We start from the raw sequence: 12,983 nt of genomic DNA on the forward strand, positions 1-12,983 counted from the left end.
CTAGAGAAAACACTGCCAGTAAGTCTGCGACCGCTGCCACGACGTTAAACTCAGCTTCACACTGGTTCAATGGAAATGACGGAAGTGCATTTTTCATTATTAAAACCGCAAGGGCCCATGACAGAGAAACAGGATGCAGTGTGGTTTCGACAGCAACACAAACGTCACAGTGAAGCCACAGGCCATCTGACACGGCTGACAACCCACCACTTCTACAACTCCGTGTATGTATGCAAATGACATTTAGAGAAGAAATATTACATTATCAAAACAGACCTTATTAACAAGTAGTTCCGTTTTTACCAAACCCAAATTATTATTTATAAATTATTCATAGTTTTTTTTAATAATCAACGTAGGAACAGCAGGTGGTTTGGAGCTGCAAGTGTCGGTTGCAATAATAATGAGGTCAAGAGCCATCAATTGATGCCTTTGAGACAACACGTCCGCCAGAGCCATTGAAGTCATTGACGTCAGTCCCAGTCATTGTAAGAAAAGTGTGACTTTTACACCCCCCCCCCTTCTCTCCAATCACTGGTTTACCTTAAGCAGAATAACACACAGCATCAGAGGGACCGGGAGGGGGTAGAGGAAGTGGTCCAGACCTCTTGAAAAACCAATATTCGTTATAATGAAGAAAAGGGGGTTTCATGACGAGCTCCGTCGTCACAGCAGGACGGCTCAGAGGGATGTGGCCCCATGTGTTGAAATCTGAAATGATACTGCTACAGTAGATCACGAACTCATGCTTGATGAATGGTATTACTATGTATTCTGGAGGAGTTTGGGTTTGTCATACTGTATCTGCGATTTCAGTTTCTGTGACCTACTTCGTTGCATTTTGTTGAGAAAACGTTGAAACTACTTCTTATTTCCTCCAATTCCAATTATTTTGGGGGGGGGGGTTAACACACATAACATAATCAACTCATTCATCTAATAACGTGCCCAGCCATCAACAAATCAATAACGAAGACTTGGGGAAGCCATGGGGATCCCCTAACAACTAAGCTCTGATTGTCTAACGGGAGCTATAGACCAGGCCTGACTGTGTGTGTGTGTGTGTGTGTGTGTGTGTGTGTGTGTGTGTGTGTGTGTGTGTGTGTGTGTGTGTGTGTGTGTTGGTGTGAGAGAGAGAGAGAGAGAGAGAGAGAGAGAGAGAGAGAGAGAGAGAGAGTGAGTGTCTGCTGTACCTGCCTCATATGAAGCTCTGTGAGAGTTAGAAGAAGATACCTCGTTTGACGTCAAGTCGCCGAAGCCCAACATCAAACGCTTTGCGTGATGCAGAGAGGGGTTACGTTACGGCAGACTGTGTCAGTTCATGGGTCAGCAACGTCTCACTCATCATGTGCATCTGCCAGAGGTCAGCTTAAACCCGATGGCCAGACAAGCTCTGTTGGGCTCTGTGGGGTCAAAGGCTAATGGGAACGAGGGGTTGGGGGGGGGGGGGGGGATGCTAATCCAAAAAATCAGGTGATTCTTCACAAGACCCGGCAGCAGCACGCCTCTGACAAAGACAAGAGGCTAAATGGAACTGGGCCAACTGACTGGTGCCTGATCAGAAAAGTGTGTCAGAAACACCAACACCGACCGAACTGCGTCAGGAAAGCTAACCACCTCTGAAGCTGGGGCTTTCCTTTGACGGTTAGAACTCTCTCTCTCCATTTACTCAAAAGCAACAGATACTGCCTAGCCCTAGCGCTTAGAAGCACTCGAAGCATCTTAACGAAACCCCTTATCGAGCGACACATTTCGCCTATACACTTGTATGTTTGTGTTTAACTTTTTTTCCCCCTGAAAAGCTTCTAGTTGAGCCAAATGATTCTATTTTTTGATTACAGATATAAACACGTATGTTGAAAGAGAGACGTGTATGACCTCAGATGAGGAGGTCAATAGGTCTTCAGTGGAACAGCCACAAACTTGGTATAGCGTGAGTTTAGAATTATAAGGTTCTATCTCCGCTTAGGGCAGTTCAGAGATATTGAGCGTCAAAGTTTTGACATTCCATTATGTTTTGTGAGATGGAACCTTTGTATTTGATTAATGACTAACTCAAAAATGTCTACATTTGAAAAATAACACCACACAGGCATTAATAAACACCTAATGGATCAGATTATGTAAAAAAACTCAATTTTGACAAAAATGGAGATAGAACCGTATAATTCTAACGTCACGATAGGAGAGGGACACGGAAAGGGTTTCTCACACTGCTCAACAGAAATCATGAGGCTACCTCCTGGTCTGGCAGTCATCAGACAGACACGATGGAGCAGGGTGAGGCTGGAGGAACGCTCTGTGTGTGTGTGTGCGTGTGTGTGTGTGTGTGTGTGTGTGTGTGTGTGTGTGTGTGTGTGTGTGTGTGCGTGCATGCGTGCATGCAAGGGAGATGACTAAGACAAGGCAGGGCTGCTTTTGGGGATTAACACATTCCATGCCAATGGCCACGGTCTGGCTGATTTCTTAATTCACATTAAGATTTCTATTCATTCACAAATCTAAACAGTTGTGATCCAACTTTGAGGGTATTCAAGTTCACAAAAGGTGGGGGATTACATAATGCAGTACTGGTGCTGTTGTGGGCCAGCTGAGACAAAGACTTGGGTGGAAAAACACAGCCATATAAGTAAACTTTCCCTGACCCCACAAAACTGATCTAAATTACCTCAACAATGGGGTTAAGTAATAAAGGATAACTTTAGTCAAGTCTACGAAAGTCTACGAAGGTGCATGCAGGATCTTTTCTGAAAGGAAATGTTGTAATAGTGCTGCTTTATATTCACTCATCTTACAAAATAAATCTTCCACTAAATCCAATCCAACCATCTAATGTTCAGTACTATGCAGAACTGTTTAAAACCTTGCCATCAAGACAAAGACTGACGTCAGCTCATCTTGGGACACAAACAGCATGAACAGATGAAGTACTGTAACTTGTACTAATGTTTTCTTAGTATTTTATTTGATTTATTTGATGAGTTAGTCTTGAAGCTTTAGCTGGACATGGAGTATCACATGACTTTTTTTGTTCCATTGATTAACTTATTGCTTGTTAATAACTTTTGTTTTAATTATTGATTATAGTTTTTTGTGACTATTTTTCTGTCTTGCTGGCAACTACAACTCAAGTTCCCTTCCGGGGAAAAATAAGGTTTTTCTAGAAATGTATCATCGGAAGAAATAGTTGATCAAAGCCCAGACATAGAGATGAGACATCGATGTCATCGAGATGCAACTGTCAACTCCCAGATACCGATCTCTTTGTGACCACATCCATGCCATCACAGATTGAATAATCAAGAGAAGTAAGGAGTTAGGTTGAAGCTATTCTAGACGTGTTGATCCTCATACACGTAGCGCTCGTACCCTGATCATCTCTGCCACGTAGCTCTCTGGTCCGGTGTACTCTGTGGAGTCCTTCACCTTCACCAGGACGATGAAGAACAGGTAGTGCCACATGTTGTGTTCCACCTTGATGTGCTCCTCGAACGTCACCGTCTTGTTGTCAAACTTGTCTCTCTCCAGGCCTGAAGACACAGACACAGACACACACACACACACACACACACACACACACACACACACACACACACACACACACACACACACACACACACACACAAAAGAACATACTGTGAATCACATGAGAAGAAATAAACAAATATATGATATGATGTCATGTAAATAAAAACAAAGGCATGTGTGGCAATAGTGAGTCATGCATTAGTATCAGTCTGGTGATTGCCGTGATCTTAGGCAGCATGACTATCCAACAGCAGCCTAGAATGGGGAAGAACACATTCACGCACTGTGGAGGAACATCGGCAGGAAGGGAACATCGGCAAAGGCTCTTAACATTTGCTTCTCTATGTCTCCAAATTCTTTCTTTCTTTATTTCCCTTTGTATCGTTAACAACAATGTTTTCGCCATTAACACCCCCTCTCACCCTCTCACCCACTTACAATCAGCATTGCCTAACACTGGCTGGAAAGAATGACAAAAAAACATAAGAAAAACAGCTAATGTACTGCTGTGTGACAAGACTGCCATTTGCAGTGCACTTTGGGAGAGGAGTATTGTCTGAGTGAGTGAGTGAGTGAGTGAGTGAGTGAGTGTGTGAGTGTGTGTGCTGCAGACTAATATGGTCAAGACCAGCGTGGCAACAGGAAGACCTCCTCCTCCGCGTCGCCGTGACTAACCATTCTGGGAAGAGGGGGCGGTGCATTGTTTACACTACCGAGCAAAACAGCACAGCCCCCATTCTGCAAACAGGCCGGCGCAGAGGCATGCAACCCTGCAGACGCAGACTCGCAGTGCAGGTTCAGACTTCCCTATCTACATCTAACACTAACACTCTCTAATGCTCACACTCAACTCGACTCAAACTAGGTCTGACATGGGGATATTTGCGGCACTCAGACGTACCTTCAGCCCAAATGACACCAGTGTGACAAGGATAGAACCGTAGGAGTATTAAAACATTAACCCACAAACTAGCCTAGTTCAGGCTAGCCCAGCCCAGCCCAGCCCAGCCCAGCCCAGCCCAGGCTCTCTCACCACAGATGAAGCAGGTGGTCTTGAGGACCTCCTCCTTCTTCTGTTTCTCACTCCTCAGGTCTGCGAAGGTGTCGATGATGACTCCGAAGATGAGGTTGAGGACGATGATGATGACCATGAAGAAGAAGAGCAGGTCGAAGAGAACCCTGGCAGCAAACAGGGGCTCCTGCCAACAGAGGAGACAAGGGGAAGACAGATACACTATTGAGAAACACACACATGAAAACGTAACTCAAGTCAATATTCAGGAAAAACAAACACTACAGTAGCATTTTTCTTGTCAGAGAACATAAACATGCAATCTGAAATATGTAGTATATGTCAGGGATGCAAACTGGTGATTGCCTGGAAAACAAAGAACATTTATGAAAATTGTTGACCTATTTTGAGGTAAAAACGACTAAAACGGCTAAAAAGTGACGAGTTTGCACCCCTGATATGTAGTATGTAATTACAATTTCCGACCACTTCGTTGAACCGACATATAAATGGATGAGTTCATCCGAATCGTCTCCTAATGACGGTGTTGCGCACCTCTTTCGACGGCCTTCGCAGGACGTCCCCGACGCCACCGCCGCTCCTCAGGCCGTGACTCAGGACGGTGACGATACACATGAGCAGACTGTCACAGCTCCTCTCCTTGTCCTCGATCACCACCGCTGACGGCTGGGCGGCTATGGCAGCTGAAGAGGGACACACACACACACACACAAGGGCCCGTGTATCACACATGGAAAACAACAGAGCATCCTCTGACGCTTTCCCCACACATCCTCTAACTCATCTCCACTGTTTTCTCTGGAGACGTGAGAGTATCACCGACGGTAATTATTACTTAAGAGTGGCTACTATCCAATGGTGAGCACAGAAACATCATTTAACCCTCAGTTATCATACACGATACATTATATCAAGGTCGTTAGTCGTTTAGGACAGGGCTTAGCAAACAAAATACACTCAAAACATGAACTTAAAAGACGAGACTTTTTACTTAATTCACTTTTTAACAGACCTCCCACTGTCCCAGCAGCACAGAACAAATACAAGTCATCAGACTAGCATCATTAATTCGCCTGGTGGCCAAAGCCTACGTGAGGTTTGGCATCAAGCTTTGCAAAGGTCGGCTAAGCACATTAAGGTAGTAGTCGGGTTCGTCTTTGATTGGGAGAAAGTTTTAAAACGAACGAGGTCAGACGGGTTTGTTCAAATGCATGGAGCTCTCTGAGCGCTGCCCTCTGCACCCCCCCAAAGTGGACCCGTCGACCTGCCTAGGCCTGACCGTAATTAACCTTTGACCTCCCCCCCCTCTCTCCCACCCTCCTCTCCCTCTTGGCTTGGTCCTCCAGCACACACACACTCTCTCTCTCTCTCTCTCTCTCTCTCTCTCTCTCTCTCACACAAACACACACACACACACACACACACACACACACACAAAGTCAGGCCTGGTCTGGTCTAAACCCCATGACCACCACACTGCCCAGATTTATGTCTCAGTGCTATGGGAAGTCTCCTCCAGAGGGGAGAGGTCAACTCAGGGGGGTATATGAAGACACAGAGGCAACCCTTGACATGCACACAAATGCATGCATTCCCATTCACACACATGCAAAGAACCCCGTCGACCTACACGCACGGACATGCACAGAGGCAAAGGAACCCCTTGACACACACGCACGCACATTCACGGATTCCCGTCGACACACATGCACGGACATGCATACGTACTTAGACCACATGCACCTTTTCCTTCTTGGACACATACCTTCCACCACGGTCTCGGTGGAGCAGTTCTCCCTGCCGTCCTTCCGACACACTTCAGAATTCAGGAACTCTCTTACCATAGTGGCCCCGCTCTCTATCAAAACAGGAAAACAAAATGGTCAGGGGAAACTGTCTGGGTTTAAGGTTGTAAAAAGAATCTTCCTTTGGCTGAAAGTTGTCGACGCATAACTATGCAAGAGGTGGGCGGCTGTGGCGCAGGAGGTAGAGCTGGCGTCTAATGATCACAAGGTCAGCAGATCGGCGGTTCGAACCCCGGCTGACCACATGTCGAGGTCCTTCGGCAAGACACCGAACCCCAAAATTGCTCCCAAACGCGCGGGCCGGCGCCTTGCATGATAGCTTGCCGCCATTTGGTGTGTGAACGGGTGAATGAGAGGCCATTTGGAATTTGGCGCTATATAAGTCAGTCCATTTAACATTTAGGTGGGGGAGCTCGGAGGGACCACATTTGCCTATTTGCCTTGGATAGACACATTGCATGCAACCATTATAAACTCCCAAATGTCTCCCAGTGAGCGGGCCAGCGCCTTGCATGGCAGCTTGCCGCCATTGGTGTGTGAATGTGTGTGTGAATGGGTGAATGAGAGGCCGTTGTACAGCGCTTTGGAGCAGCAAAAAAGGCTCTATATAAGTGCAGCGCATTTACCATTTACCATTGAGGCTTGGGAGGGGAGAGTATGCCATTATGTTTGGGGATGTGGTCTGACCTTACCTAGTGTTTTATTGGGTATCCTGTCCACGTTCAGGATGAAGTCTTACCTAGTGTTTTGTTGGGGAACCTGTCCACGTTCAGGAGGAAGTCGTCCCTGAAGAACATGTAGCCCACGATGGAGAAGAGGTAGACCAGGATGAGGGCCAGCACGGCCGTCAGCAAGATGGAGCGGCCGTTACGGGTCACACTCTTGATCACGTTCAGCAGCGTCTCCTCTCTGTACACCAGATCAAACAGCTGGACGCAAGACAACGAGAGAGTTCAGTGTGTGTGTGTGTGTGTCAGGGTTCCTACAAGTTTCAACGAGTCAAATTTAAGACCTTTTTAGACCTTTTTTTAGACCTCTTTGAATATCATTTTAGACCTGTTCGCGACACCATAGCTTTTTTTGTCATCCTCAAGGTGATGAAATTAGGTGATGAATTGGCTTTTTTCTTGGTTCCAGCTTGATTAATTTCCGCGTAAATAGATGTGGTCGGACTGATTTTCCTCGCAGGATCTCATTTTTAAGACCTAGCACCTCATTTTTAGACCGAATAACTAACATTTTAGGGCTTTTTAGGCCTTATAGATTGGATTGCTGGATTTTAGACTTTAAGACTTTTTTAAGACCAGCACGGGAACCCTGGTGTGTATGTGTGTGTCCCCAAAACATCGGCAGCAGAGAGAGAGAGGCAGAGAGAGAGACAGCAGAGAGAGAGAGGCAGAGAGAGAGAGGCAGAGAGACAGCAGAGAGAGAGAGCAGAGAGAGAGAGACAGAGAGACAGACAGCAGAGAGAGACAGCAGAGAGAGAGACAGAGAGAGAGAGGCAGAGAGAGAGAGAGACAGCAGAGAGAGACAGCAGAGAGAGAGAGGCAGAGAGAGAGAGAGACAGCAGAGAGAGACAGCAGAGAGAGAGAGGCAGAGAGAGAGAGAGACAGCAGAGAGAGACAGCAGAGAGAGAGAGGCAGAGAGACAGCAGAGAGAGAGGCAGAGAGAGAGACAGCAGAGAGAGAGGCAGAGAGACAGACAGCAGAGAGAGACAGCAGAGAGAGAGACAGAGAGAGAGAGGCAGAGAGAGAGACAGAGAGAGAGAGGCAGAGAGAGAGACAGCAGAGAGAGACAGCAGAGAGAGAGACAGAGAGAGAGGCAGAGAGAGAGAGAGAGAGAGAGAGGCAGAGAGAGAGAGGCAGAGAGAGAGACAGAGAGAGAGAGGCAGAGAGAGAGACAGCAGAGAGAGACAGCAGAGAGAGAGACAGAGAGAGAGGCAGAGAGAGAGACAGAGAGAGAGAGGCAGAGAGAGAGACAGCAGAGAGAGAGGCAGAGAGAGAGAGGCAGAGAGAGAGGCAGAGAGACAGACAGCAGAGAGAGAGGCAGCAGAGACAAACAAACAAACTTGGGCCCTCCACTCCAGCTTTGGTCTTACCAGTAAACTGTAGAAGAAGACGTGGACAAACACGCCCAGGCTGCAGATGATCAGGTAGAGCAGGTGGTAGAGGAACTCCACGTCCATGATCATGGCCTTGTATCCCCGCGTGAACGTCCCTCTGTTCCCCACGAAACTCATCAGGAAGATGAACTTATTGGCCACCTGAGGAGCAGCAGCGGATGGAGAGAATTCGGTTGTTAAGTCTGACGTCAAAACGTGACGTTTAGCAATTTCCGGGTCCAAATCAGAAATTCCCCGCACCAGAGTACCAGTGTAGTACAGCGGTAGAATGACAGTTCAATCGTTTTTTAGACTCGGATCTATTCATACAACAAGGGACACAGCACTTTCCTGTTTTCCCCATATTGTCAGCGTCTTTGAGCCTCGGAAAAGCGCTATATAAATATAATGAATTATTAGTATTACTGAGGCATTTCGAAGAGAGCGCCTCAGCCAACTTTGGACCCGGAAACACGTCACGACTTAACAACCGAATGGCTGGGTCACAATCACAGACTGGCAAGTGAAAGAAACGAGTCAATCGATAAGTCAACAACTTGACCGTGTTCATTCATCATTCACATGCTATCATTCACACTGGTATCAATGAAGATCTTACACCCAACATATTTTGGTAACTACTTTCTGTCACTTGTCCATAAATGAGCAGCCATACAACCAACAGCTCTTTAACAGGCGTGTCAGTGTGTAGTCGTTCTAGATAACACACAAGTGACATAGCTCTGTGGAATGGAATCCCACGGTGACGCACTCCACACCTATCCTCTATGAGTGACATGGGCAGGAAGAGCGATGGACCACAGGTTTGAGGGCAAAAGGGCTCCTGGGACAAGACCCACAAACTTACTTAGTCACACTTGCACATAGTATCACATGGTCTACACACACACATGCGCGCACACACTCACATACACACGCTCACACACAAACGCGCACACTCACGTTGAAGGCCCCTAGTAAGAAGAGAGTGGGCTCCAAGCCCACAGAGAATATGAGGCGTAGGATGGTGGAGGCGATGAGCACCCGGATGCCGTGGGGCTGGGGGAGGATGACGACGATGCCCAGAGACACCAGCATGGCCGCCCACAGCAGGGCCGACAGGTGGGGCTCCAAGGTGCCTGAGGAGGGGGTAGAGGGGTGAGGAGAGGGGGAAGGGAGACAAGTTAGAGGGAGAGAGGTGGGCTTAAAACAGGTGGTGGTGGTGGTGACAGGGGAGAGGGATATACAGGGCCATCACGTACGTCCCTGGAACTTTTCCCCCATTTTTTTGTTGTGTTATGTTTACAAACAAATACAAAATGAAAACCGCAATGTCTTCAGTCAATAAGTATTCACCCCCTTTGCTATGATACTACTAAAAGTAACTCAAATGCCCCCCCCAAAAATACAAAAACTTAATGAATGAAATTCGGAATGAAAACACAACTGAATTAAAACTGAGAATATCAGAATATATAAGTTATTTATTTATTATTATTTATTTTTTCGAGGGAGCCCTGCCCAAGATGGCACACCAGTACAAGTACAAAGTTACAAAATTCGAAAAATAAATCACAATAAAACCAGACACGGGACGACAGATAAATATTACAAAATCCATTTTAGGAATATCAATTGCACATTTCTTAACCAGAGCTTTAAACTCTCCCAGGGCGATTGAGATTATTAAACTGTCGTGTGTTTGGAGGTTATTCCTGGACCAGGGAACAAAATAAGAGAAAGTTGCTCTGCCAAGTTCCAAGCAAATCCTGGGTACCCGGTAAAGCAACCATCTAGTGGAGTGAAAACCATAACAGCTGTTGGTGAGTGATATGGGATTAGATAAGGAGTGAGTTTGCCCAGTGTGGCTTTGTAAATAAAGATGTACCAGTGATGCCGTCTCCTTAGGCTTAACGAAGGCCAGGAAACCAGATCATAAAGTATGATATATGAGTTGGATATATAAGCGTAGAAAACTGTGATACACAGAGTCTAAGTGAAGTGAAGTGTAGAGGATTCAAGCATGCATCTACTTGTATTCGTAGTAATTGTTTGATTTAAAATCCAAACTGTTGGGAGTATAGAGCCAAAAGAAGAAAAAAATATTCCATTTCCCAAAACGTACGCAGAGAGAGCACTCTTATATGGTCGTTAAGATCCATATAAAATGTGTTGGTGCATGTAAAGACCCCTTTTGAAGGTCCAGTACAGAACTGTTGAACTGTTCATTTATACTCTGTGTGTCTGCAAGACTGAATCTATTCACACATACCCAAGATATCATGTACCATGCAAATCAGTCCTGAACTCAAAGAGAAACTCAGCCAACGCTACAAGCACTGACTCATCACTCAGCTAATTTAATTGACTCATCATAGATGACAACACATTGAGCTACACTAACAAGCAGCGTACACTATCTTCTCCAGGGCCTCCAGTGTGGGATATCCCTCTGCAGTATCTTCACCTGTTGAACATGCTCAGGCACATCCTCTCCCCACACGAAGGCCAAGGTACTGCTGCACAGCTCTTGAACTTTACTGCAACGGTAGTGGAAAGTGTGACACATCTGAATGTGTTGTGGCTAACGGAGGCTTTATCAGGAACCTACCTGGCACTAACATAGTGGCTAAGTCCCCGGCTCTATGAAGTACAAGGACAAAGTCAAAGGGTGATTGTGTTTTGTTTTCGTGGAGTGTGTGTGTGTGTGTGCGTGTGTGTGTCAAGCAAGTGTGTGTGAAAAACGAGGTCATCCGGGTTTGCCGTGTCTCCACTTCAGGGGCCCCGACACAGGCGAGGTTTGAGCGGCATTCTGCCTCTCCTCTCCTTCTCCTCTCCTCTCCTCTCCTCTCCTCTCCTCTCCTCTCCTCTCCTCTCCTCTCCTCTCCTCTCCTCTCCTCTCCTCTCCTCTCCTCTCCTCTCCTCTCCTCTCCTCTCCCCTCCTCTCCCCTCCTCTCCCCTCCCCTCCTCTCCTCTCCTCTCCTCTCCCCTCCCCTCCTCTCCTCTCCTCTCCTCTCCTCTCCTCTCCTCTCCTCCCCTCTCCTCCCCTCCCCTCCCCTCCCCTCCCCTTCTCCTCTCCTTCTCCTCTCCTCTCCTCTCCGTGGGGAGATCACATGACAGGTGATCGTTACATAACCCCAGCTGCTAAAAATACCGGGCGGGCTCCTGAGAAATTCATGAGGGATGGTCTGGGAGTGATCCCAGGTCTGCAGGCTGACGGCACGTCAGGGGAGCAGGAGCCCAGAGCAGAGCAGATGCCATGGGGCTGAGCTGGGCTGGATGAGCTGGGCTGGATGTCACAGGCCTTTTCTCCCAAACCCCCCTATTCATCTCTCTAGTCGAAAAAGATTCCACTAGCTACAGGAGCTGGGGTAGCGGGGTAGGAGGATACAGTATAGCCAGCCACTATTCTCCTCACTCTTTCTCCACCCACATGGTCCTGATATTAACAGGGAAATCTTCCTGGTTTGAATGGCAAGACAGGATGTTGCTTTGAATCCATGTCTTAAGTTAGGCCAAACTCCCTCCTAGATGCGACTGTCATGGATGCCAGCCATCCTATCTTCCCGATGCATCGAAAGGCGGCACATACTGAACTAATGCCAGTGCTCTTATGTCCATGGTCACATTCCAGCAGTGCCTGTGAGAGGGTGGAGGGTAGAGGGTAGAGGGTAGAGGGCCGACGTAACACAGCTGGAGCAGGAAGACCTGTGCCCCTTCAGACACACCTCTCTGAGTGGGAGGTACGAGGCAGACAGGGATGAGCATGCCTGTCCCACCATGACTGTTGGGCTTTTTAGGACTAGTTGTACAGGACTGTACTGCTGGGCACTCTGCAAGGCTCACAGCAGTACACAGATAAATGATATATAGGAGAGACAAAGACTGACTGTATTATAAATGACTCATCTCACACCAACCTGCTCCAATTATCCCTCATGGGTGTCCTGGGTGTCGATAACAATCCCAAGCCCGTTCCCTGTACCCTGAAACTACATCCTGCAGTCTCCAAACGAGTACTTAGGACAGTATGCGCCACAGAGAGCGCAGTACATGTACATGGCTGTACAACTTTTGTAAAGATATGTGGAGAAGCCTAGCTGGCTGTAATGGAAATCTTAGTGACACCAGGGGAAAACTGAGTGCATGCGTGACGGACCGAAAGCACAAGCAAGTCACTCACACTTGGCCGTGGCCGACATGAGTAAAAATGCAGTCTTATAACACAGCATCTTTACACCAAGTCTAAAGAGGTTCCAATAGGTCACTAGTGAGCACCTCCGGAACCAAAGAGTGTTATGTCTAAACTGTGGAGAAGGCGTCGCCCTTCTCTAGCAGGTCCTGGAAGAAAAGAGAAGATGGCAGAAATAGGCCTCTGAAAGGGCACAGTCTTGCAGCTCTCACACCACACCTCAAACAGCCTCCATTTTAGGTCGTAAAGATCTGCAAACTGAATCGTGACAATCACTTTCAGAGCGGGGACTTCCGAGTCCAGAACAGTTAAGTTAACTTGCAG

At 47.2% G+C, this 12,983-nt stretch overlaps 1 protein-coding gene across 1 annotated transcript in view; it reads right to left on the bottom strand.

The window, feature by feature from the left end:
* The window catches only part of itpr1b (inositol 1,4,5-trisphosphate receptor, type 1b), a gene marked incomplete at its 5' end in the record, with an annotated part of 117,872 nt that overhangs the window by 6,029 nt on the left and 98,860 nt on the right, over window positions 1-12,983 (bottom strand). The window contains 7 exons of the mRNA XM_080545715.1: window positions 3,370-3,530; window positions 4,562-4,727; window positions 5,096-5,244; window positions 6,327-6,419; window positions 7,106-7,295; window positions 8,465-8,629; window positions 9,431-9,606. Coding sequence (XP_080401841.1) covers window positions 3,370-3,530; window positions 4,562-4,727; window positions 5,096-5,244; window positions 6,327-6,419; window positions 7,106-7,295; window positions 8,465-8,629; window positions 9,431-9,606 — 1,100 coding nt within the window. The remainder of the gene's footprint in view (window positions 1-3,369; window positions 3,531-4,561; window positions 4,728-5,095; window positions 5,245-6,326; window positions 6,420-7,105; window positions 7,296-8,464; window positions 8,630-9,430; window positions 9,607-12,983) is intronic.

The sequence above is a fragment of the Nansenia antarctica genome (genome assembly GCF_963989245.1).
Source record: "Nansenia antarctica genome assembly, chromosome: 15".
NCBI lineage: Eukaryota > Metazoa > Chordata > Actinopteri > Argentiniformes > Microstomatidae > Nansenia > Nansenia antarctica.